At 38.5% G+C, this 22,140-nt stretch overlaps 1 protein-coding gene across 4 annotated transcripts in view; it reads left to right on the forward strand.

Moving 5' to 3' along the window:
- The window catches only part of CCDC141 (coiled-coil domain containing 141), a 226,536-nt gene that overhangs the window by 114,145 nt on the left and 90,251 nt on the right, over positions 1-22,140 (forward strand). For all 4 annotated transcript variants that reach the window (XM_005202265.5, XM_024975528.2, XM_059875061.1 and 1 more), the window contains one exon: positions 9,373-9,567. In XM_005202265.5, the coding sequence (XP_005202322.1) occupies positions 9,373-9,567 (195 nt within the window). The remainder of the gene's footprint in view (positions 1-9,372; positions 9,568-22,140) is intronic.

Raw genomic sequence — 22,140 nt, forward strand, 5'->3', positions numbered from 1 at the left:
CCTTGCATCTTTTGAAATATTTGAATGGACTGAGAAAAAAGAAAGCAGGAACTATTATTCAAAGATGACTTTGATGACATCTGTCATTTCTGCTGTAGACTGTCAGTCCTAATCCTGGTAAGGTAATTATGGTAAATATAGCTAAAAACTCAAAATTTAATAAGACCTGAAATCCAGGAATTTGAAGCACAGCCAATTCACCATTGAATTCATTGAATTTATAGATGATTCACTAGAGAAGCAGAAACATGTATGAAATGGTGGCGGCTGTTTTTGCACAGCAGGGAAGTAAGGCTCAGGAAAGCAAAATGCTCTGCTGGAGACCACTTACAAAGTTTGGAATAAAAAGTGTATTTTCATTTCTCCTCTCTTACCTGCAGTCTCTCCTTGAATCAATAGCTATGATTTCTGCCTTACAGCTGGGAGGTGAAACACCGTACTTCTTTTTATCTCTAGGTGATACACAAAAACGCAGCTTTCCCCTGTTTGCAGTCTGTCTGTGTCTTTGCTGAAATGTACCACAGTGAGGTCAGAGTTCAGATGGTCTGTGGACACTGAACTCGGTACTCATCCAAGAGCAAGATGACCCTTGCTTTTGTATAGGCCAGCTACAGATGCCCAGGAAGGGGGCATGAGAAGAAACTGTCACCCTGTTAGCAATCCAGCTCAGTACAATCAGAGACTTTCAGCTTTTCAAGGGCTCACTGCCGCTCTCCAAAAACATAAACATTTCTTCCGAAAAAATTTCCTGCTCAAAACAGACTTTCAAATATTCTCTGATTAAAATTGCCAGGTTTATTTTGTTTGTACCATCTGTTAATGCAATCATGTAAAATTCTGTGATTTGATGTCAGTCGATGCTGAACCAAATGGGACTGCAGACTTAGAGACTGAATGAGAAATGAGCTGTATCTAATGAGATGTCCTCCGAGGTGGCCCTGCTGCGGGAGCCACTCGTGAGCTGGACACATGCTTCTGCCAGACGTGTGTGATGTGGGCCAGTCGTCTCCACAACTGATAGTTTCTTAGTCGTTTACAGATATGCTCCCTGTTGTTTCTTGTTCCTCTTCTCCCACTTAAAAGTTACATTCTGAAGCCAAATTTATGAAAATATTTTACCACATGGTGTTGGGTCATTTACACTCACCCCATCCACTTCATCAGGAAAGCTTTCATGTGAATAATAGTTTACTAAACATATTGTGAGTATATTGTTTCTGTTCCATTGGAGTGGCTAATGTTTTACTTTTAAAATTGGCTGGATAGTTTTTATACAAATCCATAATTTTATTTGGAAAGCTAACCTGGGACTGTTAAAAGAGGGGGGGGAGAAGAAATCATTTTTCCTTTCTTATCTATCAGCACTAATCCTCTTAAAAGTACCCTTTCAATCAAGAGATCCAGGAGAAGCTCAATTTCCTCAGCAAATGGAATACTGAAAGGCACAGTTTAAAAGGGTTACTACTGTGAGTGAAAAAGGAAAATAATGGAATGACCTGTGGAGACACCCTGAACCCAGGAACACAGAGTGCCACACAGATATGCACGTCCATCTGTCAAACTGAAAAGCCAAGGAAATGGCAGGCTTTGACTTTCTGCTGGTGGGGACAAGTACTGGAAATATTTTATTGCAAAGTGACTGAAACCCAGTCAGAAGTTTAACACTTATCAGGCAGGCAGCACTGGCTTAGAGAAAACGGACAACGGTATTCTCCCCTGGGCTCCTCCAGCCTAAACAAACAGGGATAACTAAGTTTTAAAATAGTGTGATGGATTTGGATGACTCAGGAAAGTTTTGTCTTAAAAAAAAAAAATAAGAAGAAAAATGGCTGGGGAAATACATTACCAGAATGGTATGGAAGCACATAAGAAACTGCTTATAGATTGCCCAAAGAAAACAGAACCAATTTTCTGAGAAGATTGAATAGAAATATTGAGTGAACCTGGCTTCATTTACTGCTATAGAGTTCATGTGAAAATGTAATTAAGAAGACTTGGGATAGAGAATAAGAAAAGATAGAAGGCACAAAATGGTCCTTTACAGTTTCCTTGGAAGGTCAGAGCCGCACATTATGAAGCACAAAGTTAAAGTGGGTTTGCAAAGACTTGGCTGTGCTCCAGAAGTCTCTCTTTAATGTTGTTTGCAAAATTTATACTAAAGGCAGATTTATGAACTCTGTTAGAGAACAGGTATTTCTCTTCTTATTCATAGAGAAGAGCTTTATTATTTTGGTTCAGTTGCTAAGCAAAATATAGCTTGAGTTTGACTGTAAATTTTCAGTTATATATTTATTTATTTAGAAATAATAAGCCTTCTGATTGCAAATCAGAAGATCCCAGGGTCATATAAGGACTGTTATCAGTTTCAAGGCCTTATCCAGACCTTATGGTTTCACCTCTGAAATTCTACGTTAATGTATTTCATCTTTTTGTGGTGTCTAAAGAACTGTTTGTCACCTTTCTGCAGAGCTGAAGCCTGGATACTGGTTGAGAAAGCAGGTTCTAGAGTCAAGCTAGCTGAATTTAAGTCCTGGCTCTTTCACTTACTGGGCTTCCCTTGTGGCTCAGCTGGTAAACAATCTGCCTGCAATGCAGGAGACCTGGGTTCAATCCCTGGGTTGGAAAGATGCCCTGGAGAAGGGAAAGCCTACCCACTCCACTATTCTGGCCTGGAGAATTCCAAGCACTGTATAGTCCATGGAGTCACAAAAAGTCAGACATGACTGAGGGACTTTCTTTCTTTCTTTTACTTACTAGTGTTGACCTCAAGCAAGTTCCTAATCCTTCTGAGACTCAGTTACTCCATCTGTAAAATGGTGGTGGTAATAGTTTCTACCTTGTTGGGGTATGGCAGAGATTACACAGATACAGAATGTAAAGCATTTAGCACAGTATTAGCATACAGCAAGAAGAATCAAGCCTACTCTCTTGTGGACAGTTAAGATACCAACACCAGGCTGAGCATGTAATGGATATAACCTACCTCTCCATATCCTAACCTCCTCTTCACTTTCCTTCCCTCTTGTTCTCTGGGCCTCCATCAGCTTCTCCATATTTGTTAAGTGGTCCTTCTCTAATGAGGACAGAAGATTTTGGTCAATGCCAATTTTTTGAAAGAATTATATCTTCATATATTAAGAATTTCTTACTTGAGTTCATTGAGGATGAATGTCCCATAGATCTTAAAACAGACAGAAAATGAAAGAATGGGTCCAAAGATAGGAAATGGGATTATTTAGTAGCAGGAGGAATTAGGACAAAACAAAAAAGGAAACAAAGATTTATGAAAGCAAGTGAACCCAAAGCTGGTTCAGCTGCTTTTAGCCACAACTACAGTGTTTCTCAATATTGTTCCAACTGGAGCATCGACCACTGAAAGTGTTTCACACCACATTTTACTCCAGGACCCTCAAGGCACATTCAGTTCAGTTCAGTTGCTCAGTCGAGTCTGACTGTTTGCAACCCCATGAACTGCAGCATGCCAGGCTTCCCTGTCCATCACCAACTCCCAGAGCTTACTCAAACTCATGTCCATTGAGTCAATGATGCCATCCAACCATCTCATCCTCTGTCATCCCCTTCTCCTCCCGCCCTCAATCTTTCTCAGCAACAGGGTCTTTTCCAGTGAGTCAGTTCTTCGCATCAGATAGCCAAAGTATTGGAGCTTCAGCTTCAGCATCAGTCCTTCCAATGAATATGGACTGATTTCCTCTAAGATGGACTGGTTGAATCTCCTTGCCATCCAAGGGACTCTCAAGAGTCTTCTCCAATACCACAGTTCAAAACCATCGATTCTTCAGTGCTCAGCTTTCTTTATGGTCCAACTCTCACATCCATACATGGCTACTGGAAAAACCATAGCTTTGACTAGATGGACCTTTGTTGGAAAAGTAATGTCTCTGTTTTTTAATATACTCTCTAGGTTGGTCATAACTTTTCTTCCAAGGAGCAAACATCTTTTAATTTCATGGCTGCAGTCAACATCTGCAGTGATTTTGGAGCCCCAAAAAATAAAATCTTTCACGGTTCCCATTGTTTCCCCATCTATTTCCCATGAAGTGATAAAACCAGATGCCATGATCTTAGTTTTCTGAATGTTGAGCTTTAAGCCAACTTTGCACTCTTCTCTTTCACTTTCATCTAGAGGCTCTTTAGTTCTTCTTCACTTTCTTCCATAAGGGTGGTATCATCTGCGTATCTGAGGTTATTGATATTTCTCCCGGCAATCTTGATTCCAGCTTGTTCTTCATCCAGTCCAGCATTTTTCATGATGTACTCTACATGTAATTTAAATAAGCAAGGTGACAATATACAGCCTTGATGTACTCCTTTTCCTATTTGGAACCAATCTGTTGTTCCGTGTCCAGTTCTAACTGTTGCTTCCTGACCTGCATACAGGTTTCTCAAGAGGCAGGTCAGGTGGTCTGATATTCCCATCTCTTTCAGAATTTTCCACAGTTTCTTGTGATCCACACAGTCAAAGGCTTTGGCATAGTCAATAAAGCAGAAGTAGATGTTTTTCTGGAACTCTCTTGCTTTTTCGATGATCCAACAGATGTTGGCAATTTGATCCCTGGTTCCTCTGCCTTTTCTAAATCCAGCTTAAACATCTGGAAGTTCACGGTTCACATGTTGAAGCCTGGCTTGGAGAATTTTGAGCATTACTTTGCTAGTGTGTGAGATGAGTACAATTGTGTGGTAGTTTGAACATTCTTTGGCACTGCATTTCTTAGGGATTGGAATGAAAGCTGACCTTTTCCAGTCTTGTGTCCATGGCTGAGTTTTCCAAATTTGCTGGCATATTGAGTGCAGCACTTTCACAGCATCATCTTTTAGGATTTGAAATAACTCAACTGGAATTTCATCACCTCCACTATCTTTGTTCATAGTGATACTTCCTAAGGCCCACTTGACTTCACATTCCAGAATGTTTGGCTCTAGGTGAGTGATCATACCATCGTGATTATCTGGGTCAGGAACATCTTTTTTGCATAGTTCTTCTTCTTGCCACTTCTTCTTAATATTCTGCTTCTGTTAAGTCCATACCATTTCTGTCCTTCATTGAGCCAATCTTTGCATTAAGTGTTCCCTTGGTATCCCTAATTTTCTTGAAGAGATCTCTAGTCTTTCCCATTGTATTGTTTTCCTCTATTTCTTTGCATTGATCACTGAGGAAGGCTTTCTTTTCTCTCCTTGCTATTCTTTGAAACTCTAAATTCAAATGGGTATATCTTTCCTTTTCTCCTTTGCTTTTCACTTCTCTTCTTTTCACAACTATTTATAAGGCCTCCTCAGACAGCCATTTTGCTTTTTTGCATTTCTTTTTTTGGGGGATGGTCTTGATCCCTGCCTCCTGCACATTGTCACAAACCTCTGTCCATAATTCTCCAGACACTGCCTATCAAATCTAATTCCTTGAATCTATTTGTCACTACCACTGTATAATCGCTTCCCTTGTAGCTCAGTCGGTAAAGAATCTGCCTGCAGTGCAGGAGACCTGTGTTCAATCCCTGGGTAAGGAGGATCCCCTGGAGAAGGAAATGGCAACCCACTCCAGCATTCTTGCCTGGAAAATCCCAAGGACAGAGGAGCCTGGAGGGCTGAAGTCCATGGGGTCACAAAGAGTTGGGCACGACTGAGTGACTAACCTTTACTGTATAATTGTAAGGGATTTGATTTAGGTCATACCTGAGTGGTCTAGTGGTTTTCCCTACTTTCTTCAGTTTAAGTATGAATTTGCCAATAAGGAGTTCATGATCTGAGCCACAGTCAGCTCCCAGTCTTGTTTTTGCTGATTATATAGAGCTTCTCCTTCTTTGGCTGCAAAGAATATAATCAATCTGATTTTGGTGTTGACCATCTGGTGATGTCCATGTGTAGAGTCTTCTCTTATGTTGGTGAAAGAGGGTCTTTGCTATGACCAGTGCGTTCTCTTGGCAAAACTCTATTAGCCTTTGACCTGCTTCATTCTGTACTCCAAGGCCAAATTTGCCTGTTACTCCAGGTGTTTCTTGACTTCCTACTTTTGCATTCCAGTCCCATATAATGAAAAGGACATCTTTTTTGGGTGTTAGTTCTAGAAGGTCTTGTAGGTCTTCATAGAACCGTTCAACTTCAGCTTCTTCATCATTACTGGTCAGGGCACAGACTTGAATTATTGTGATATTGAATGGTTTGCCTTGGAAATGAACAGAGATCATTCTGTCGTTTTTGAGATTGCAACCAAGTACTGCATTTCAGACTCTTTTGTTGACTATGATGGCTACTCCATTTCTTGTAGGAGATTCTTGCCCGCAGTAGTAGATATAATGGTCATCTGAGTTAAATTCACCCATTCCAGTCCATTTTAGTTTGCTGATTCCTAAAATGTCGGTGTTCACTCTTGCCATCTCCTCTTTGACCACTTCCAATTTGCCTTAATTCAGGGACCTAACATTCTAAGTTCCTATGCAGTATTGCTCTTTACAGCATTGGATTTTACTTCCATCACCAGTCGCATCCACAACTGGTTTTTGTTTTTGCTTTGACTCTGTCTCTACCTTCTTTCTGAAGTTACTTCTCCACTGATCTCCAGTAGCATATTGGGCACCTACCGACCTGGGGAGTTCATCTTTCAGTGTCCTATCTTTTTGCCTCTTCATTGTTGTTCATGGGGTTCTCAAGGCAAGACTACTGAAATGGTTAAGCCATTCCCTTCTCCAGTGGACCACATTTTGTTAGAACTCTCCACCGTGGCCCATCCATCTTGGGTGGCCCTACATGGCATGGCTCATAGTTTCATTGAGTTAGACAAGGCTGTTGTCCTTGTGATCAGATTGGTTAGTTTTCTGTGATTGTGGTTTTCATTCTGGCTGCCCTCGGATGGAGAAGGATAAGAGGCTTATGGAAGCTTCCTGATAGGAGAAACTGACTGAGGGGGAACCTGGGTCTTGTTCTGATGGTGGGGCCATGCTCAGTAAATCTTGAATCCAATTTTCTGTTGATGGTCAATGCAAGTTAACATTGTAAAAGTACCGAGAAGTGTTACAGTAAAGAAACGTGCTTTATTTTGTTTACCTCATGTTATTGACCAATACACAACACTGACCAATAACATTTGGAGAAAGCCTCTACTATTGTTATATTGGAACTAGGAAACAGGAATTCCCATAAATAATGAAAAATTTTAGGGCATTAATGAACCATGGTAAAATTGATGGGCAAAAACGTGGGACCAATATTTAGTGAGTGCCTATTATGTGATCAAAAATTATGCTAACTGCTTTAGAAATATTTGCTTTTCCCAGTAAGGTTAAGATCATTGTTTTTAAGTGGTAGGGATATTTACAGTGCTTTACAAAATAATGTCATGGCACATATTAGCAGTCCTTAAGTGGGGACAGATAGCTCTTAAAAGAAGGAGAGTTTTGAGAACTCATGTAGCCCATCTTCATGCCTAAGAGTGGTCCTTTTGTACTCACTGAGAAATTTGGAGATTCTGAAGTCTCCTTCCCCTCAATTCCCTGGAATGTAGCATCGTATGCAGACCTATGAATAGTCCTAGTTCTACCACTTATTGGATACATAACCTTGAATAACATACTCCTTTGAGCCTGTTTAAATACTAGGAAAATAATAGTGTGTAACCTAAGTTTGTGAAGGTTAATATTACAAACCATACCTTATAATTGGTAGTCAAAAAATTGCCATTCTGTTAATTTGCAGTACTTATTCTTGCATCCATTAATCAAAATATTTTTCTCTTGCACTGTTATTAGAAGAGGTTATATGGAGTCCATAAAATAATATGCACAATTTCTATTTCCAACTTCTACCAACTGTGATTTGAAATACTACAATTTTGTCTATGTATATTTGTGTGTTTGTAGAACCAGCATATATTTAATAATGTTAAGTATATGTAATATCACATAAAACAGCAGTTTATGTATTGTTAAAGGAAAGAACTACATTTTAATTTTTCTTTATATTCCTAGCATGGTCCCAGGTACACACTATTTTGCTGTCATGTGAAATGAATGAAAATAATAGTGGTAAATTGCACTAAAATTATGTTTTATACAATATAATATAACAAGTGTAATTTATTAACAGGACATTTTGCACTGCGGAGCTAGCCAGGATAGAGTCAAACTGTGGTTTTTAAAATTCAATGCTAATTTTTGATGCCTTAGCAAACAGCCTATGCTTACAGCTCAGTCTCAGCTGACATGGGTACCAGAAAATTCACTGACAAGACTCCTATGTTGGAGATAAGCATTATTCTATGAAACTAGATATGGCTTCAGTTCTTTTGCAAGAAATTTGAATTTCCCTTCTAATAGATTGAATGTTAATATTTTGGTGTACTTCAACTCTTTATTTTCTTTCTTCTCTGTTTACTGTTTTACCTTTAGTGTTTTTCACCCTCATGCAGTAGAAAGTAGAAAACTGCCTCTTTTCGCTTTTTGAAATGTTTATAAATCATTGATCATGAAACATTGAGAGGTGAAGCCAGGGTCGGGAAGGAGAGAGTACTGCACAATAACAGCTATTAACTTTGTGGAAAAGAACAGATCTTGATTTCAGTTCTAAGTATAGGCAGATGCACAAACAATAGCCATAAATTATGAGCCTTCCCTTCCTTTCTTGTGCATATTGGCCTACTTTGCCAAGGAGACTGAACTGTGGGAGAGAGAGGTCCTTATACTACTCAAGTGAATAAAAGGTAAAAATGAGTTAGAGATTGAAAAATGCTGGTATACCAAAAAATGACCATATTTGGGGTATATTTTCAGATAGTGTTAAGGGAAATGGCAGGTGACCTGAATTCAGGGCAACTAGACCCTCCATCACGTAGAAGGCGATGGCACCCCACTCCAGTACTCTTGCCTGGAAAATCCCATGGGCGGAGGAGCCTGGTGGGCTGCAGTCCATGGGGTCGTGGAGAGTCGGTCGCGACTGAGCGACTTCACTTTCACTTTCCACTTTAATGCATTGGAGAAGGAAATGGCAACCCACTCCAGTGTTCTTGCCTAGAGAATCCCAGGGATGGCGGAGCCTGGTGGGCTGCCGTCTATGGGGTCACACAGAGTCGGACACGACTGAAGTGACTTAGTAGCAGCAGCAGCAGACCCTCCATCACTCACACATCTCAGTTGACCTGCCCCTTTCTACTATCAACCCTCTTTTTTTTTAAGCTTCTTTTCTGTGTCTCTTTTTAACCTACCATGTTGTGGTACTCAAACCTAGAATGCAGCATTTACTGCTTTATGATCTGAAAATAATGACAAGTTTCTTATACATTCAACACATCCCGCTGTCCTCTGGGCCTTACCCAAGATTGCCGTTTATTTTATGTGTGAAAGCAACTGAAGAGTGCTCTCTTAACAGGAATGGAATGCTGTGGTCGAGACGCTGAAGAATGAGGCGCTGGGGCTTCTCCTCTCCAAGGAGCATGTGCAGAGCGAACACTTACAGCTCTCTAACCAGAAACTGAATCAGCTTCAAGAGGAGTTCGGTCAGCTCATGGAGGAAAGGAAAAGCTGGTTAAAAAAGGCAAATGAGTTTTTTAACAGTGCAAACAAGGTGAGTGTGAGGTGAAGTTGGTCGTTTCAGGTCATCCGAGCAAACCAGTATGAGATCTATTACGTCAGCAGGCTGGCGCACATCACAGAAGTCTCGGGTCCACATAGAGTTTCAGAGGTGACAGCAGCAAAAAGGAGCTTTTAAAATATATTCCCCTCCGTAACTAAAACTAAGAGACTCTGTGCTTTGACACGTAAAGCGTCACTTAAAAAGATCAGGGAGAATTTTATCTTCGTGCTCTCATTGGTCTGTTTGAAGTAGACACCTGTGTGCCAACATGGCAGTGTTTCTCCTGGAGGAAGGGAATTATAAAATATAGCAAGTTTTAAAAAAATAAAACCCTGAAACTTTTAACAAGAAAGTCTTCCCATTTTTAAAATCCTCTTTCATTTATTACGCAATGATACACAAATATTGCAGGCTTTTGGCATGCAAATCATAGAGTTCTGCTTGACTGCCCTGCCTTGGTTTGTCTTAGATTGGAGTATAGTTGATTTACACTGCTGTGTTACTTTCAGTTGTACAGCAAAGTGATTCAGTTATACATACATATATATCTTTTTTTTCAGATTATTTTCCCTTAGAGGTTATTAAAAAATACTGAGTATAATTACCTGTGTTATACAGTAGGTCCTTATTGGTTATCTGTTTTATATATAATAGTGTGTATATGTTAATCCCAAAGTCCTAATTTATCCTCTGTTCCTTTGCAAATCAGCCAAAGGAAAATATTGTCTTAGATTCTTTCCAGGCCTTTTTGAGTGGAAGAAATATTATTTCTCTTGTTTGAGTCTTTTAAAATTGATTGTACCTGGTGGCTCTGAGTGGTAATGTTCATGTGCTCATGTCACTTAAGTATCTGAAGATGGCAATATTTTTTGAAAAATTCTCTGCCTTTCTCAATGAACATATACCTTCAAATTGCCTTATTGGAATTAAAGCTTAAATTTCACTGTTGTTTTTAAAACTGGTCAGTATGGCAGGAAATGAATGGGGAACCCCAAAAGCTAGATATATTGTGATTTAAGGGCATGACATCAACAAACTGAATACAATGTCCTGGTAGATATGAAAATTGTTACTTAATTTTAAGTTTGTTTACTAGTAGGAAACATAGAAAGCATGCATAGTAAAGTTCCAAAATAGAGGTGCTAGGATTATGGTAGGGACAACATGTTAAAGAAATATTTGTCAAATTATTTGTTGCTTTGGATTTCTTTAAGAGAAGAAACAGACATATTTTCTGGAGCTGTTGAGCTAAGTAAATGATAAGTGCTGGTTTAACTTCTTTTCAACAGTCCTATTTTTGAATAAGAGATTTTTAAATTTCTTATTCTACAAATTATACTCTTATTCTACGAAATGAGTTGGTCATCTGCCATTTAATTAATGCTGTTTCTAAGGAAAAGAATTATAGAACATTGGGTTACAGTGAGATGAAGTTTCAGCACAGGCCCTATACTTTACAGTCCTGCAAAAAGTAGAGTTTCTCTCTGTCTCATTCTCACTCTCTTACTCTTGCTTTCTCTGCTCTCATTATCTGGTAACTTGACAAGGAAATTTTTCATCTTACCTTATTCCTGGGTCTTGAATAAGAAGGAATGATATCTTTTGCAATAGTAATTTTTAAATAATTGAAGAATAGAGTGGTTACTTTCTCAAGCTTATACAGTAATTCAGGTCGAATCCTAACAAATCCTATTTCTTAACCCCAAAGACTTGACTTCTAGATCCCATTTCATCATTTGAATGCCACAGCATTCAAGTTATAATTAGTTCAATCGGGACTTATCCATACCAAATTTACCCATACTATGGAATTCTCTATGGCCAAGTGGTGCTTAGGTGTAGAATTCCTTCTCCCTTCTCAAAGCATCAGGAAAATAATTTCCAACTCCAAATCTAAGGACTCAGTTTGAAAGATGATGGAAATTTTTACCTTAGCAAAAATAGAAGCTGGAATTTAGAAAGTGGACGTTTAAATCATGATTCTTGAAATGAATTATTTACCATATTATTAATAAGCAACAAATGGTTAAATAATGCATGAGCTTCCCAGGTGGCACAGTGATAAATAATCCACCTGCCAATGTAGGAGGCAAAAGAGACGTGGGTTCGATCCCTGGGTTGGGAAGATACCCTGGAGTAGGAAACAGCAACCCACTACAGTATTCTTGCCTGGAAAATCCCTGGACAGAGGAGCCTGGCTGTAGGGTCACAAAGATTCAGACACCACTGAGCACAGGCATGTGGTAGGCCCCAGCTTCTAAGATGAAATAATATAGTGAGTAAATCCATTTAAATTAAAGAAAGAAACTCGAGACTTGTAAATGGTATTTTTCTTTCTGATTTATATTGTCGAGCCTCCAAATTCTATAAAACTCTTACTACTTTACCCTATTTTGGGGCATAGCACTCATAAATAATCCTAGTTACAATAAAGCACTGGATTTAAGACATTATTATAATTTTTAAATCCCTTAAAATATTTTTTTCTAGTCTGAAAGTTTTGTTTTCACTATTACAGTTATATTTTCATTTTACATCATCAATTTATCTCTGAAGCATTGAGCTTTCCTTCTGAAAATTCACTTCATTGTGCCTTGAGTGGGCCAGGGTTTTTTGATTGTGGTTGTCTACATCCTTAATGAAGCCATGCTGCCAACAGCCGGGAGGAGTCTGAAGCTTTTTACACAACTTTCTAACTAACATCTTTGCTTGCCACAGTTCATGGATGCTCACAGAAGACTTGTGACTTCTGAATCAGTTTTGAAAGACTTCACTACTCAAAGCCAAAGCAGTAACCAGAGTGTCAGAGGTCACATCAGTTCCCCAAATCCCTGTTTCTCCTCCAGAGGCAATGCAGATGGGGCCCTCTGAATGAGGGCATCACTGCAGGGAAGAATCCTAAACTTGGGGAATTAGCTGTTTTGTAACAAACAGTAAGCAACCCTGCTCTTTGTCTCAGGGGAGGACATTTCCTCAACCCTGGAGGTTGCAAATCCAACACTGAGAATAGCCCAGGTAAAGAGGGGCCAGAGTCAGAGTAAGTATCCATCTTACTTACACACAGTAAGATGGATAGAAGCAGTGGGGATTTGCCCCTCATATGCAAATCTGGGTATTGGCACTGTGAAAAAAACAGGACATCAGGGCTTAAAAAAAAAAGAAGAAGAAGAAGAAGAAACTTGGGTGGCTCAGCTGGTAAAGAATCCAGCTGCAATGCGGGAGACCTGGGTTCAATCCCTGGGTTGGGAAGATCCCCTGGAGAAGGGAACAGCTACCCACTCTAGTATTCTGGCCTGGAGAATTCCATGGACTGTTTAGTCCTTGGGGTTGCAAAGAGTCAGGACTGAGCAACTTTGACTTTCACTTTTCACTTTACCTCGAGAACCAGTTTCATGCTTGATAAGTGAAATCATCTTTTAGCAAGCAACCTCTTGTTCCAAGTTTGTTAAAGCTAAGCCAATATTCTTTAACTTCTGTGTCAACTACCAGTGTGAAAAAATGTTAGTGCCGTAAGTAGTATATCAATTAGTGAATGTGACAACTTGAGTATTTTGCTCAGTAAAAAGCAAAATATACGATTTTTAAAATAACCTTTAAGTTGTTTGAATTTTGTTAAAAAGGAATGAATGTCATAATCTCATCTGTAGAATGGACTATTCCTAGTAAGTTTTCCATGTCATATTTATTCTTTTTTCATCCAGGTTTTTATCATGTGTATCTGGTATATTATGTTGCAATCATCAGGAAACCCCCTCTTTTCCTCTTCTTTCCTCCTCTTGTCATCTGTCCCTCTCTCTACCAATTCTATCCATATCTAGGGATGTTCTTATTTACTAGAGAAAAGTCACAAAGTCTTTTCAAATTTAAGTTGCTAAATAGGTAGGATGGCAAATTTATGAGAACAATTACCCTTTTTCTTTAGGGATTCATTTATTTAATAAATATTTATTGACCAGCTACTGTGTGTCATGCTCTGTTCTAAATGCCGGGACTATAGCAGAGAATAAAACATGCAAAAAGTCTGTAGCCAACGTAACCCCAACTTGTGAAATTCAGTTAAGTATAATCACCACCTAATCGTCCACATTAGTAAGAGTGCCCCATTACCTTTACTCTGCAGCTTCAGGAGTGACATTGATTTCCTGTTAATCCTGCAAGGGGTCAATGATTACCCAAGGCTCCAGAGTGTTTCTTACCTAGAGAATGTCTCTGGTCTTTGGTTTGAGGTGTGCTGGTTTGTGCCTGGAAAGAGCAATAGGTGGCAATGTTGGCACACAGGCCCATAGCAATAGTGTTGCTACTGGTGCTTTTCTTTTTCCTTTTTTAAAATTATGCTTGTTGTTTAGTTGCTAAGTCGTGCGCGACTCTTTTGCAACCCAGTCTATGGACTGTAGCTTACCAGGCTTCTCCCTCCATGGGATTTCCTAGGCAAGAATATGGGAGTAGGTTGCCATTCCCTTCTCCAGGGAATCTTCCCAACCCAGGGATCAAACCTGCATCTCCTGCATTGCAGGCAGATTCTACCACAGAGCCACTATTATAGTAATGTTATGTTATTTTCAAGTATACAACACAATGATTCAATCTTTTTGTAGATTCAGTTCAGTTCAGTTGCTCAGTTGTGTCCACCTCTTTGCAACCCCATGAATCGCAGCGCACCAGGCCTCCCTGTCCATCACCAACTCCCGGAGTTTACTCAAAGTCATGTCCCTCGAGTCCATGATGCCATCCAACCATCTCAACCTCTGTCGTCTCCTTCTCCTCCTGCCCCCAATCCCTCCCAGCATCAGAGTCTTTTCCAATGGGTCCACTCTTGGCATGAGGTGGCCAACGTACTGGAGTTTCAGCTTTAGCATCATTCCTTCCAATGAACACCCAGGACTGATCTCCTTTAGAATGGACTGGTTGGATCTCCTTGCAGTCCAAGGGACTCTCAAGAGTCTTCTCCAACACCACAGTTGAAAAGCATCAATTCTTCAGTGCTCAGCATTCTTCACAGTCCAACTCTCACATCCATACATGACCACTGGAAAAACCATAGCCTTGACTAGATGGACCTTTGTTGGCAAAGTAATGTCTCTGCTTTTCAATATGCTGTCTAGGTTGGTCATAACTTTCCTTCCAAGGAGTAAGTGTCTTTTAATTTCATGGCTGCAATCACTATCTGTAGTGATTTTGGAGCCCCCCAAAATAAAGTCAGACACTGTTTCCACTATTTCCCCATCTATTTTCCATGAAGTGATAGGACCAGATGCCATGATCTTAGTTTTCTGAATGTTGAGCTTTAAGCCAACTTTTTCACTCTCCTCTTTCACTTTCATCAAAAGGCTTGTAGATTATACTACATTTAAACTTATTACAAAACATGACTTTATTTCCCTGTGCTATACAATATATCTTTGTTGCTTATCTGTTTTATACATGGTAGCTTGTATCTCTTAATCTCATATCCTGTCCTATGCTTCCCCCTCTGTCTCTCCACTGGTAACCGCTGGTTTTTTTCTCTGTGTCTATGAGTGTGTTTCTGTTTTGTTGTATACATTCCTTTGCTTAATATTTTAGATTTCACATATAAGTGATAATACAGAGTATTTATCTTTCACTGACTTATTTTACTAAGAATAGTACTGTCTGGGGCCATCCACATTGATGTAAATGCAGAATTTCATTCTTTTTTTGACTGAGTATATAATATGTGTTTACACACCACGTCTTCTTGTTTCATTCAGCTGTTCTTGGACATTTAGCTTGCTTCTATATCTTGGCTATTGTAAATAATGCTGCTGTGAACATAGGGTTTTCAAAATAATGTTTTCTTTTTTTTTGACTATATACCCAGTGGATTGCTAGATCAGATGACAGTTCTGTTTTTAGTTTTTCTGAAGACTCTCCATATGGTTTTTCGTAGTGATTGCATTAGTTTACTTTCCCACCGACAGTGCACAAGGGTTCCCTTTTCTCTACATCCTCACCAGTATTTGTTATTTGTGACCTTTTTGATGATGGCCATTCTAACAGGTGTGAGGTGATATCTCCTTGTAGTTTTGATTTTCATTTCTCATGATTAGTGATGTTGAGCATCTTTCATGTGTCTGTTGGCCATCTGCATGCCTTCTTTGGAAAAAATGTAGATTCAGATCTTTTGCCCATTTATTGTCAGTTTTTGATATTGACATATCAGCTGATTACACATGTTATATATTAACCTCTTATCAATCATATAATTCCTAAATATTTTCTCTCATTCAGTAAGTTTTCTTTTTATTTTGTCAGTGGTCTCCTTTGCTGTGTAAAACTTTTTAAGCTTAATTAGGCCCCAATTTGTTTACTTTTGCTTTTGTTTCCTTTGTCTTAGGAGACCAATACAAATATATATAGATATGTTGCTATGATTTATGTCAAAGAGTGTTCTGCCTGTGTTCTCTTGCAGGAATTTTAAAGTCTCAGGTGATACCTTTAGGTCATCTTTAATCCATTTGGGATTTATTTTTGTATATGGTATGAGGAAATGTTCTAATCTCATTCCTTTACATGTAGCTGTTTAGTTTTCCCAGCGCTACTTAATGAAGAGACTATCTTTTATCCACTGTATATTCTTATCTCCATTGTTGTAGATTAATTGACCTTGGTGTGTGGGTTTATTTCTGGGCTCCCTGTTCTGTTCCATTGTTCTATTTATCTGTTTTTATGCTAGTGCCATGCTATTTTGATTACTGTAGCTTTGTAATATATAGTCTAAAGTCAGGGAGCATGATATTTCTAGCTTTATTCTTTTTTTTTCCCTCAAGATTGCTTTGGCAATTCAGTGTCTTTGTGGTTTCATATAAATTTTAGGATTATTTGTTCTAGTTTTATGAAAAATTTAATGAGTACTTTGATTGCATTAAATCTGTAGATTACTTTGGGTAGTATGGATATTTTAATAATATTAATTCTTCCAACCTAAGGAGACATTATGTCTTTCCATTTCTTTGTAGCATCTTCAGTTTCCTTCATCAATTTTCATAGTTTTCAGTCTTGTGTATTATAGTCTTTCACCTCCTTGGTTAAGTTTATTCCTAAGTATTATATTTTATTCTTTTTGATACAGTTTTAAATGGGATTGTTTTCTTGCTTTCTCTTTCTGATAGTTCATCACTAATGTATAGAAAAGCAACAGATTTATGTGTATCAATTTTGTATTCTGAAATTTTACAAGTGCTAGTGATGTTTTTCATAACCAGATTCAAATGGAGACCGAGTCATGTAACTCAAGAATCAGAGATACTCCCTTATCATTTTAGAATTAGCTACTGCATTTGGTGAGGCTATTTGCTAAATTACTCAACAACAAATACAAGTATGGGTTGATTGTCAACATTGGATGATAGCTGTTGGACAAGAGTTTCTCTGGTTACCAGATGTTGCTAAGAGTTATGAGGACATGGCATGAAATATAAACAAAACACTTATTATTATAATTCATCTTGATCTCTTCAAATTTTCATCTTTAATGATTACCTATCATGAAATAACATGCCAGATTATATTTCTGGCATGTTCACAAAAGAAGCTGTGGTTAATGTGTATTGATCACTCAAAATCTGTTTATCATTGTTAGGGAATGTGGTTTGAACCAGAAAGAGATAAGTATGCATTTTCAAGAGTGGAATAGTATAAGCCTGTATTTATATGACAACGATGATTGACCCTAAAGCTGTAAAACATGACTGATGGGTCACAAAGTTTCATTCCTATGCTTTCCATTCCCAAGCATATGATTTCATTGGAAAAAGAAAGCAGGGGAGACTGAGGCCAAAGCCAAATGGTCTGGTTCTTGGGTCATCAGCCTAAAGGCACAGGTGAAGCAAAAGTTGGGGTGACTGGAGGAACACACGGGAAACACTTTGAAATGTAGTAATTTTCACAGCTTCTCCTGCTTCTGCCATCACTGCTGAAAAGTTGATATCCTTTTTTAAAGAATGATGTTGCTGTTTTAAGATATTTACAGCAATACAAAAAGTAATGCCTATAGCAGCATTATTGTTTCAGACAGAAGCCAAATAATTAAGCACTGAGTTTGGTTAATTTTTAAAAATTTATATACACACTGTTCTACCTTTTTCAAAATAGTTATGTTTTAGGCCAGATGTGAGAAACAATTAATTAAAATGGTCCAGTGTGGTACAGATTAAAAGAAGAAATGTATCCAAGTAGAAAATAAAAAAAATATTATTCAGAAGAAATTTGCTGAAGTGATAGAAATGAATTCAAGAACTTAAGCTAATTGTCATTAGACATCAAGAATAGTGTAATTGCTTTCGGTTTCATAATTCTTAGCAACCTCTGATTTCTCACTTTCAGAACAACTTCCATTTCTCTTAGAAAAGCAACTTCCTTTTATTCCCTCCCTTCTTCCCCATTTGCATTCAGCTAGAAATGGCAACCCACTCCAGTATTCTTGCCTGGAAAATCCCATGGACGGAGGAACCTGGCAGGTTACAGTCCATGGGGTTGCAAAGAGTCGGACGCGACTGAGCGACTTCACTTCACTTTCACTTCAGTATGTTATGTACCCTGTATAACCCAGTGTTGTCATGCAGTATATGGATACTTGAGCTAAAGCAGTGAGAAATAAAATCCTTTTCTTCAAGACCCCGTCAGCCTCACTTGGAGGAGAGACAAGGAAGCAGAAGTGTTATGTGCTGTGGGAGAAGCCATGATGGAGTAACCCTAGGGCAAGAGGGAACATAGACGAGATCCTTAACCTGACCCAGGGAAAGTGTCAAGCAAGGCTTCTCCAGAGGAGCTACCGGTGAGCTAAATTTGGAAGACTAGACGTGAAGGGATTTGGGGAAGGCTGCACAGTATAACACTGTGCCATGTTTGGGGAACCTAAGGTAATTTGTTTTGCCAAGAGTGTAGGGTATAAGCTGAGAGAAATGAGAGGCAAGGAGTAGAAGAGGCAAGGGTTAAGAGGTCTTGAATAGCAGGCTATGAAGTTTCTATCGTATGCGCCCTATGAGGGACAGGGAGGCCTGGCGTGCTGCAGTCCATGGGGTCACAAAGAGTTGCACACCCCTGGGTGACTGAAAAACAACAATTAGCATATGATTATTAAATATCTATCTAAAATAGAAAAGTTAATCAAAATCAAGGAACACCTTTAACATCTTAACATTTTTCATGAAAGCCCACAACTCAGTCTATATTTAATAGTCTTATAATCGAGACATTCAGTTTTGTTGCCATTCACCCATGAATATCTTTCACAGCACTGCTATCAACCGACTTCTAAGGCATGGATGTATGCATAATTTTAGACTGTTGATCTCCTCCATTGGCAGTAAATACATTCTTCCTGGTATTACAGATATTTCTGGATAGATTTACTTCCCTTTGCTAAACTACACTTCCTTCAGGGTAGGAAACGTCAATTTTGTGTTCACCAGGACACCCTGCACAGTGTCTTCCAGGTAGTAAGTACATGCTCAACAATTATTTGAATGATTAAAAGCAGTAGAATCTTAGAAAATGTGGAGCTTCAAGGCGAACTAACTATATTACATTGTTCATAAGAGATTGTTTTGATCCAACTTAGTTGAGATTAGATCATTCTGAAAGAGAAAAGCTTCATTACTTTAATACACAGGAGCACAAATGTCAAGTTCAGTCTGTGTCATATCTGAGAAGGAAGTAGTGAGGTAGTTCAACAATTATAAAAAAATAAATAAACTATCAAAAAAAAAAAAAGAAGACTTGCCATCACCCATATCACCTCCTCTGAGAGGTCTTCAGGCAGCATTAATTGCTTATTTCTTATTATTCCCATAGTATTTCTCTGTGCTCCTTAGAGATAGATTGTCTTAATCACCTTCGTCTGCCACCTAGTGTACAAAACAGTTTATTGAATAAATGAATAAACGGTTGACTATGTGATGAATCAATTTACATTTTGAACTTGAGTTTACTCTTTTCTAAAATGGTCTAACAATTCTTATCTACTTCAGGGAATATTCAGTAATGAAAGTTTTTAATATCAGTGATAAATGTAGAGAATCTTTGCAGGGGAGAATTGGAGTGTAAATAAATAAATGAAATTGCTGGGTATTAAGAGAATACTTAGAAGCATTTGCTAGGATGACACTTTTGTAAAAGGATATAATGGATTTTGGAGCCAGGCTGCCTGGGCATGAGTCTAGTCTCAGACATTTGTCAGCTCTATGACCTAGGGCAGTTACTTAACTTCTCTGTGCATCTGGCTTTCTAACCTGTAAAACAGAAATAATAATTATACGTATCTCACAAGAGTCTTTGCTTTACCTAAATGAGTTAATACATGACTAGTGCACAGAGCAGCCAGGCACTCACTATGTGCTAGTCATCATTTGTCCTTGTGTGTGCGTTTAATACTGCACTTGCCATTCTAACATGGCCTCAAGTGCTTTTGCTCAGTTTCATACCTGCCGCTCATAGCAGAGTACATGCACCATAGATTTCAATAAATATTTGTTGAATAAGTGAAAAAAATAAGTGCTTCGCACATTACAAATGGATGTATTCAATGTTAATATTCTCAAGACCATCCTAAAACCATCTAGGTCAATTTAGATAAAAAGAAAACCATAAATTATAAATCGACTAGCTTGCTAATGTTCTACTTTGGGGTCTAGTTTATACACCTCTAAGATGGACTCATCTCAGAAAAAGTAAGAAATGGTCAATATGTAAAGTTCCTCGCCCAGCAGCAACAAACTTGAAGAGCAAGGAATAAGCCAGAGCAACAGTAGGAGGCAGCAAATACGGGAAACTGACAATTACCTCACCTTGTTGCCCCTGGCCTCCATGGCATTTGAAAGCTTGCACAAGGCCTGAATTAGGAATTAGCTTGCCAAACGGGGACCCACCAGAAGTTATCTCGGGTGATATTTAAGAAAAGATGCTGACGCTTTGGTTTGTTTTTTTTTTTTTAACTAAATGCAGAGGAAGATTGAATCTCTACAGATCAAGTGGAATTCAGTGCTCTGATCAGAAGCTAAATTTTGTATATAGGTTCTAACCAAACTCATTCTCCAGCCTTTGGATTCATGAAAGGAAATGTTCAGGGTTCTGCAAGTGTTTCTTCATTTTGTTTTGTTTGTTTTCATGTTGATTTCTCTTCAGATTAGTCAAGAAGTAAACAGTATTAAACATCTTTGTGAAACAGCATGATATAAGAATTATGCTGATGATTCATGGTTCCTGCTCAACATAATTAATCTCATAGATATTTTTAAACGACTACAATGTGCCAAGTCTTGATATCATCTCTGTTTGATTTGGTGCAGCCTGCTTTGGATCCTGTGCTTAACAAGGGAAAAAGGAAAGATATTTATTAGCATCTTAGAGCACAGCCCAAGCAACTCCTTACTCTTTCCCAAGCCTGGGCCAAAAGAGATGATTCGTCTCCTCCTTGTCTTCTTAAGAACTGAGTGGTACCATATAAAATAGTCAAAAAGAGCTAGAACCCAGAGGGAGAAAATGTTATCTTTGTGCCTATATCCTTGTTTATTCTAACCTACTCATAAACTTCTGTTTGACCGTCACACAAAAGGTTTGAAGAAAAAGGGAGATGTGAAGGAAAGAAAAACTAAATGTGAAATATTCATTCCAAAGGCATTTACGTGGAGGTCACACTGTTCTTGCCAGAAATAACCCATTCTGTACCATGTGTGCAACGGAGAGATTCTTTCCAGACTGGATCCAGTATATCAGGTTCCTTACAGATCTAGTAAATACACAAGCACTCGGTTCTATTCTGGGGGTAGTTTAAGTGAGAACAATGATACTCAGATCATTTTCTACATGGGAATAAGAGAAACGAGCTTTGCATATAATTCAGACAATTACAGACGTATTATCTTGAAATACTTCTCCTCTTAAAATTAAGAAATTTAACTGTATTTGTGTTTATAGATTATCCCTATTAGGGTTAATTTAGGATTAAGGATAAGGAATAAACTCTCTTACAGCATATAGGAGGTTTTTGTCAATATATTTGTTGGGCCATGAAGGAAAAACAATCACTCACCTCCTTTCTACTGCTATAGTTCTGTGAAGTGTGATACACAGAGCAATTCATACATACTTTCCTGGCACTTTGATCTTTCTGAGAAAATGCTTTGGGAGAAAACCTGGCTATTTTAATTCAAAGTTAAACAACAACAACAAATGGATTATCCTGGTCCTTGATCTACCACCTCCTCCTTCAAGTGAATGTTTAGCTCTTCAGTTTATTTCTGTGCCATTAGGAAATGATCCTTTTATGATAACCTTTAGGAATGGGGTGGAGTCATGTCACACATGCATTTAATGTACCAGTGGCTTTAGAGTCTAATTCCCATGAAGATGAGACCAGTGGCCAAGGATCTGAGAATAACAGCTGTTCAGTGGGGCCACGAGGAGAAAAAGTCACCCAGGGTGAGTAACAGGCAGCAGGTGGCTATGCTCTTCTTAGTGGTTTTTCAAAGATGTGTCTGATCAATCAAGATTTAAAGAACCAGCAAATATTTTTCAAGTACTTACTACACTTCTGCCATCAACCCC

This window comes from Bos taurus, chromosome 2 (genome assembly GCF_002263795.3).
Source record: "Bos taurus isolate L1 Dominette 01449 registration number 42190680 breed Hereford chromosome 2, ARS-UCD2.0, whole genome shotgun sequence".
In the NCBI taxonomy this organism is placed as follows: domain Eukaryota; kingdom Metazoa; phylum Chordata; class Mammalia; order Artiodactyla; family Bovidae; genus Bos; species Bos taurus.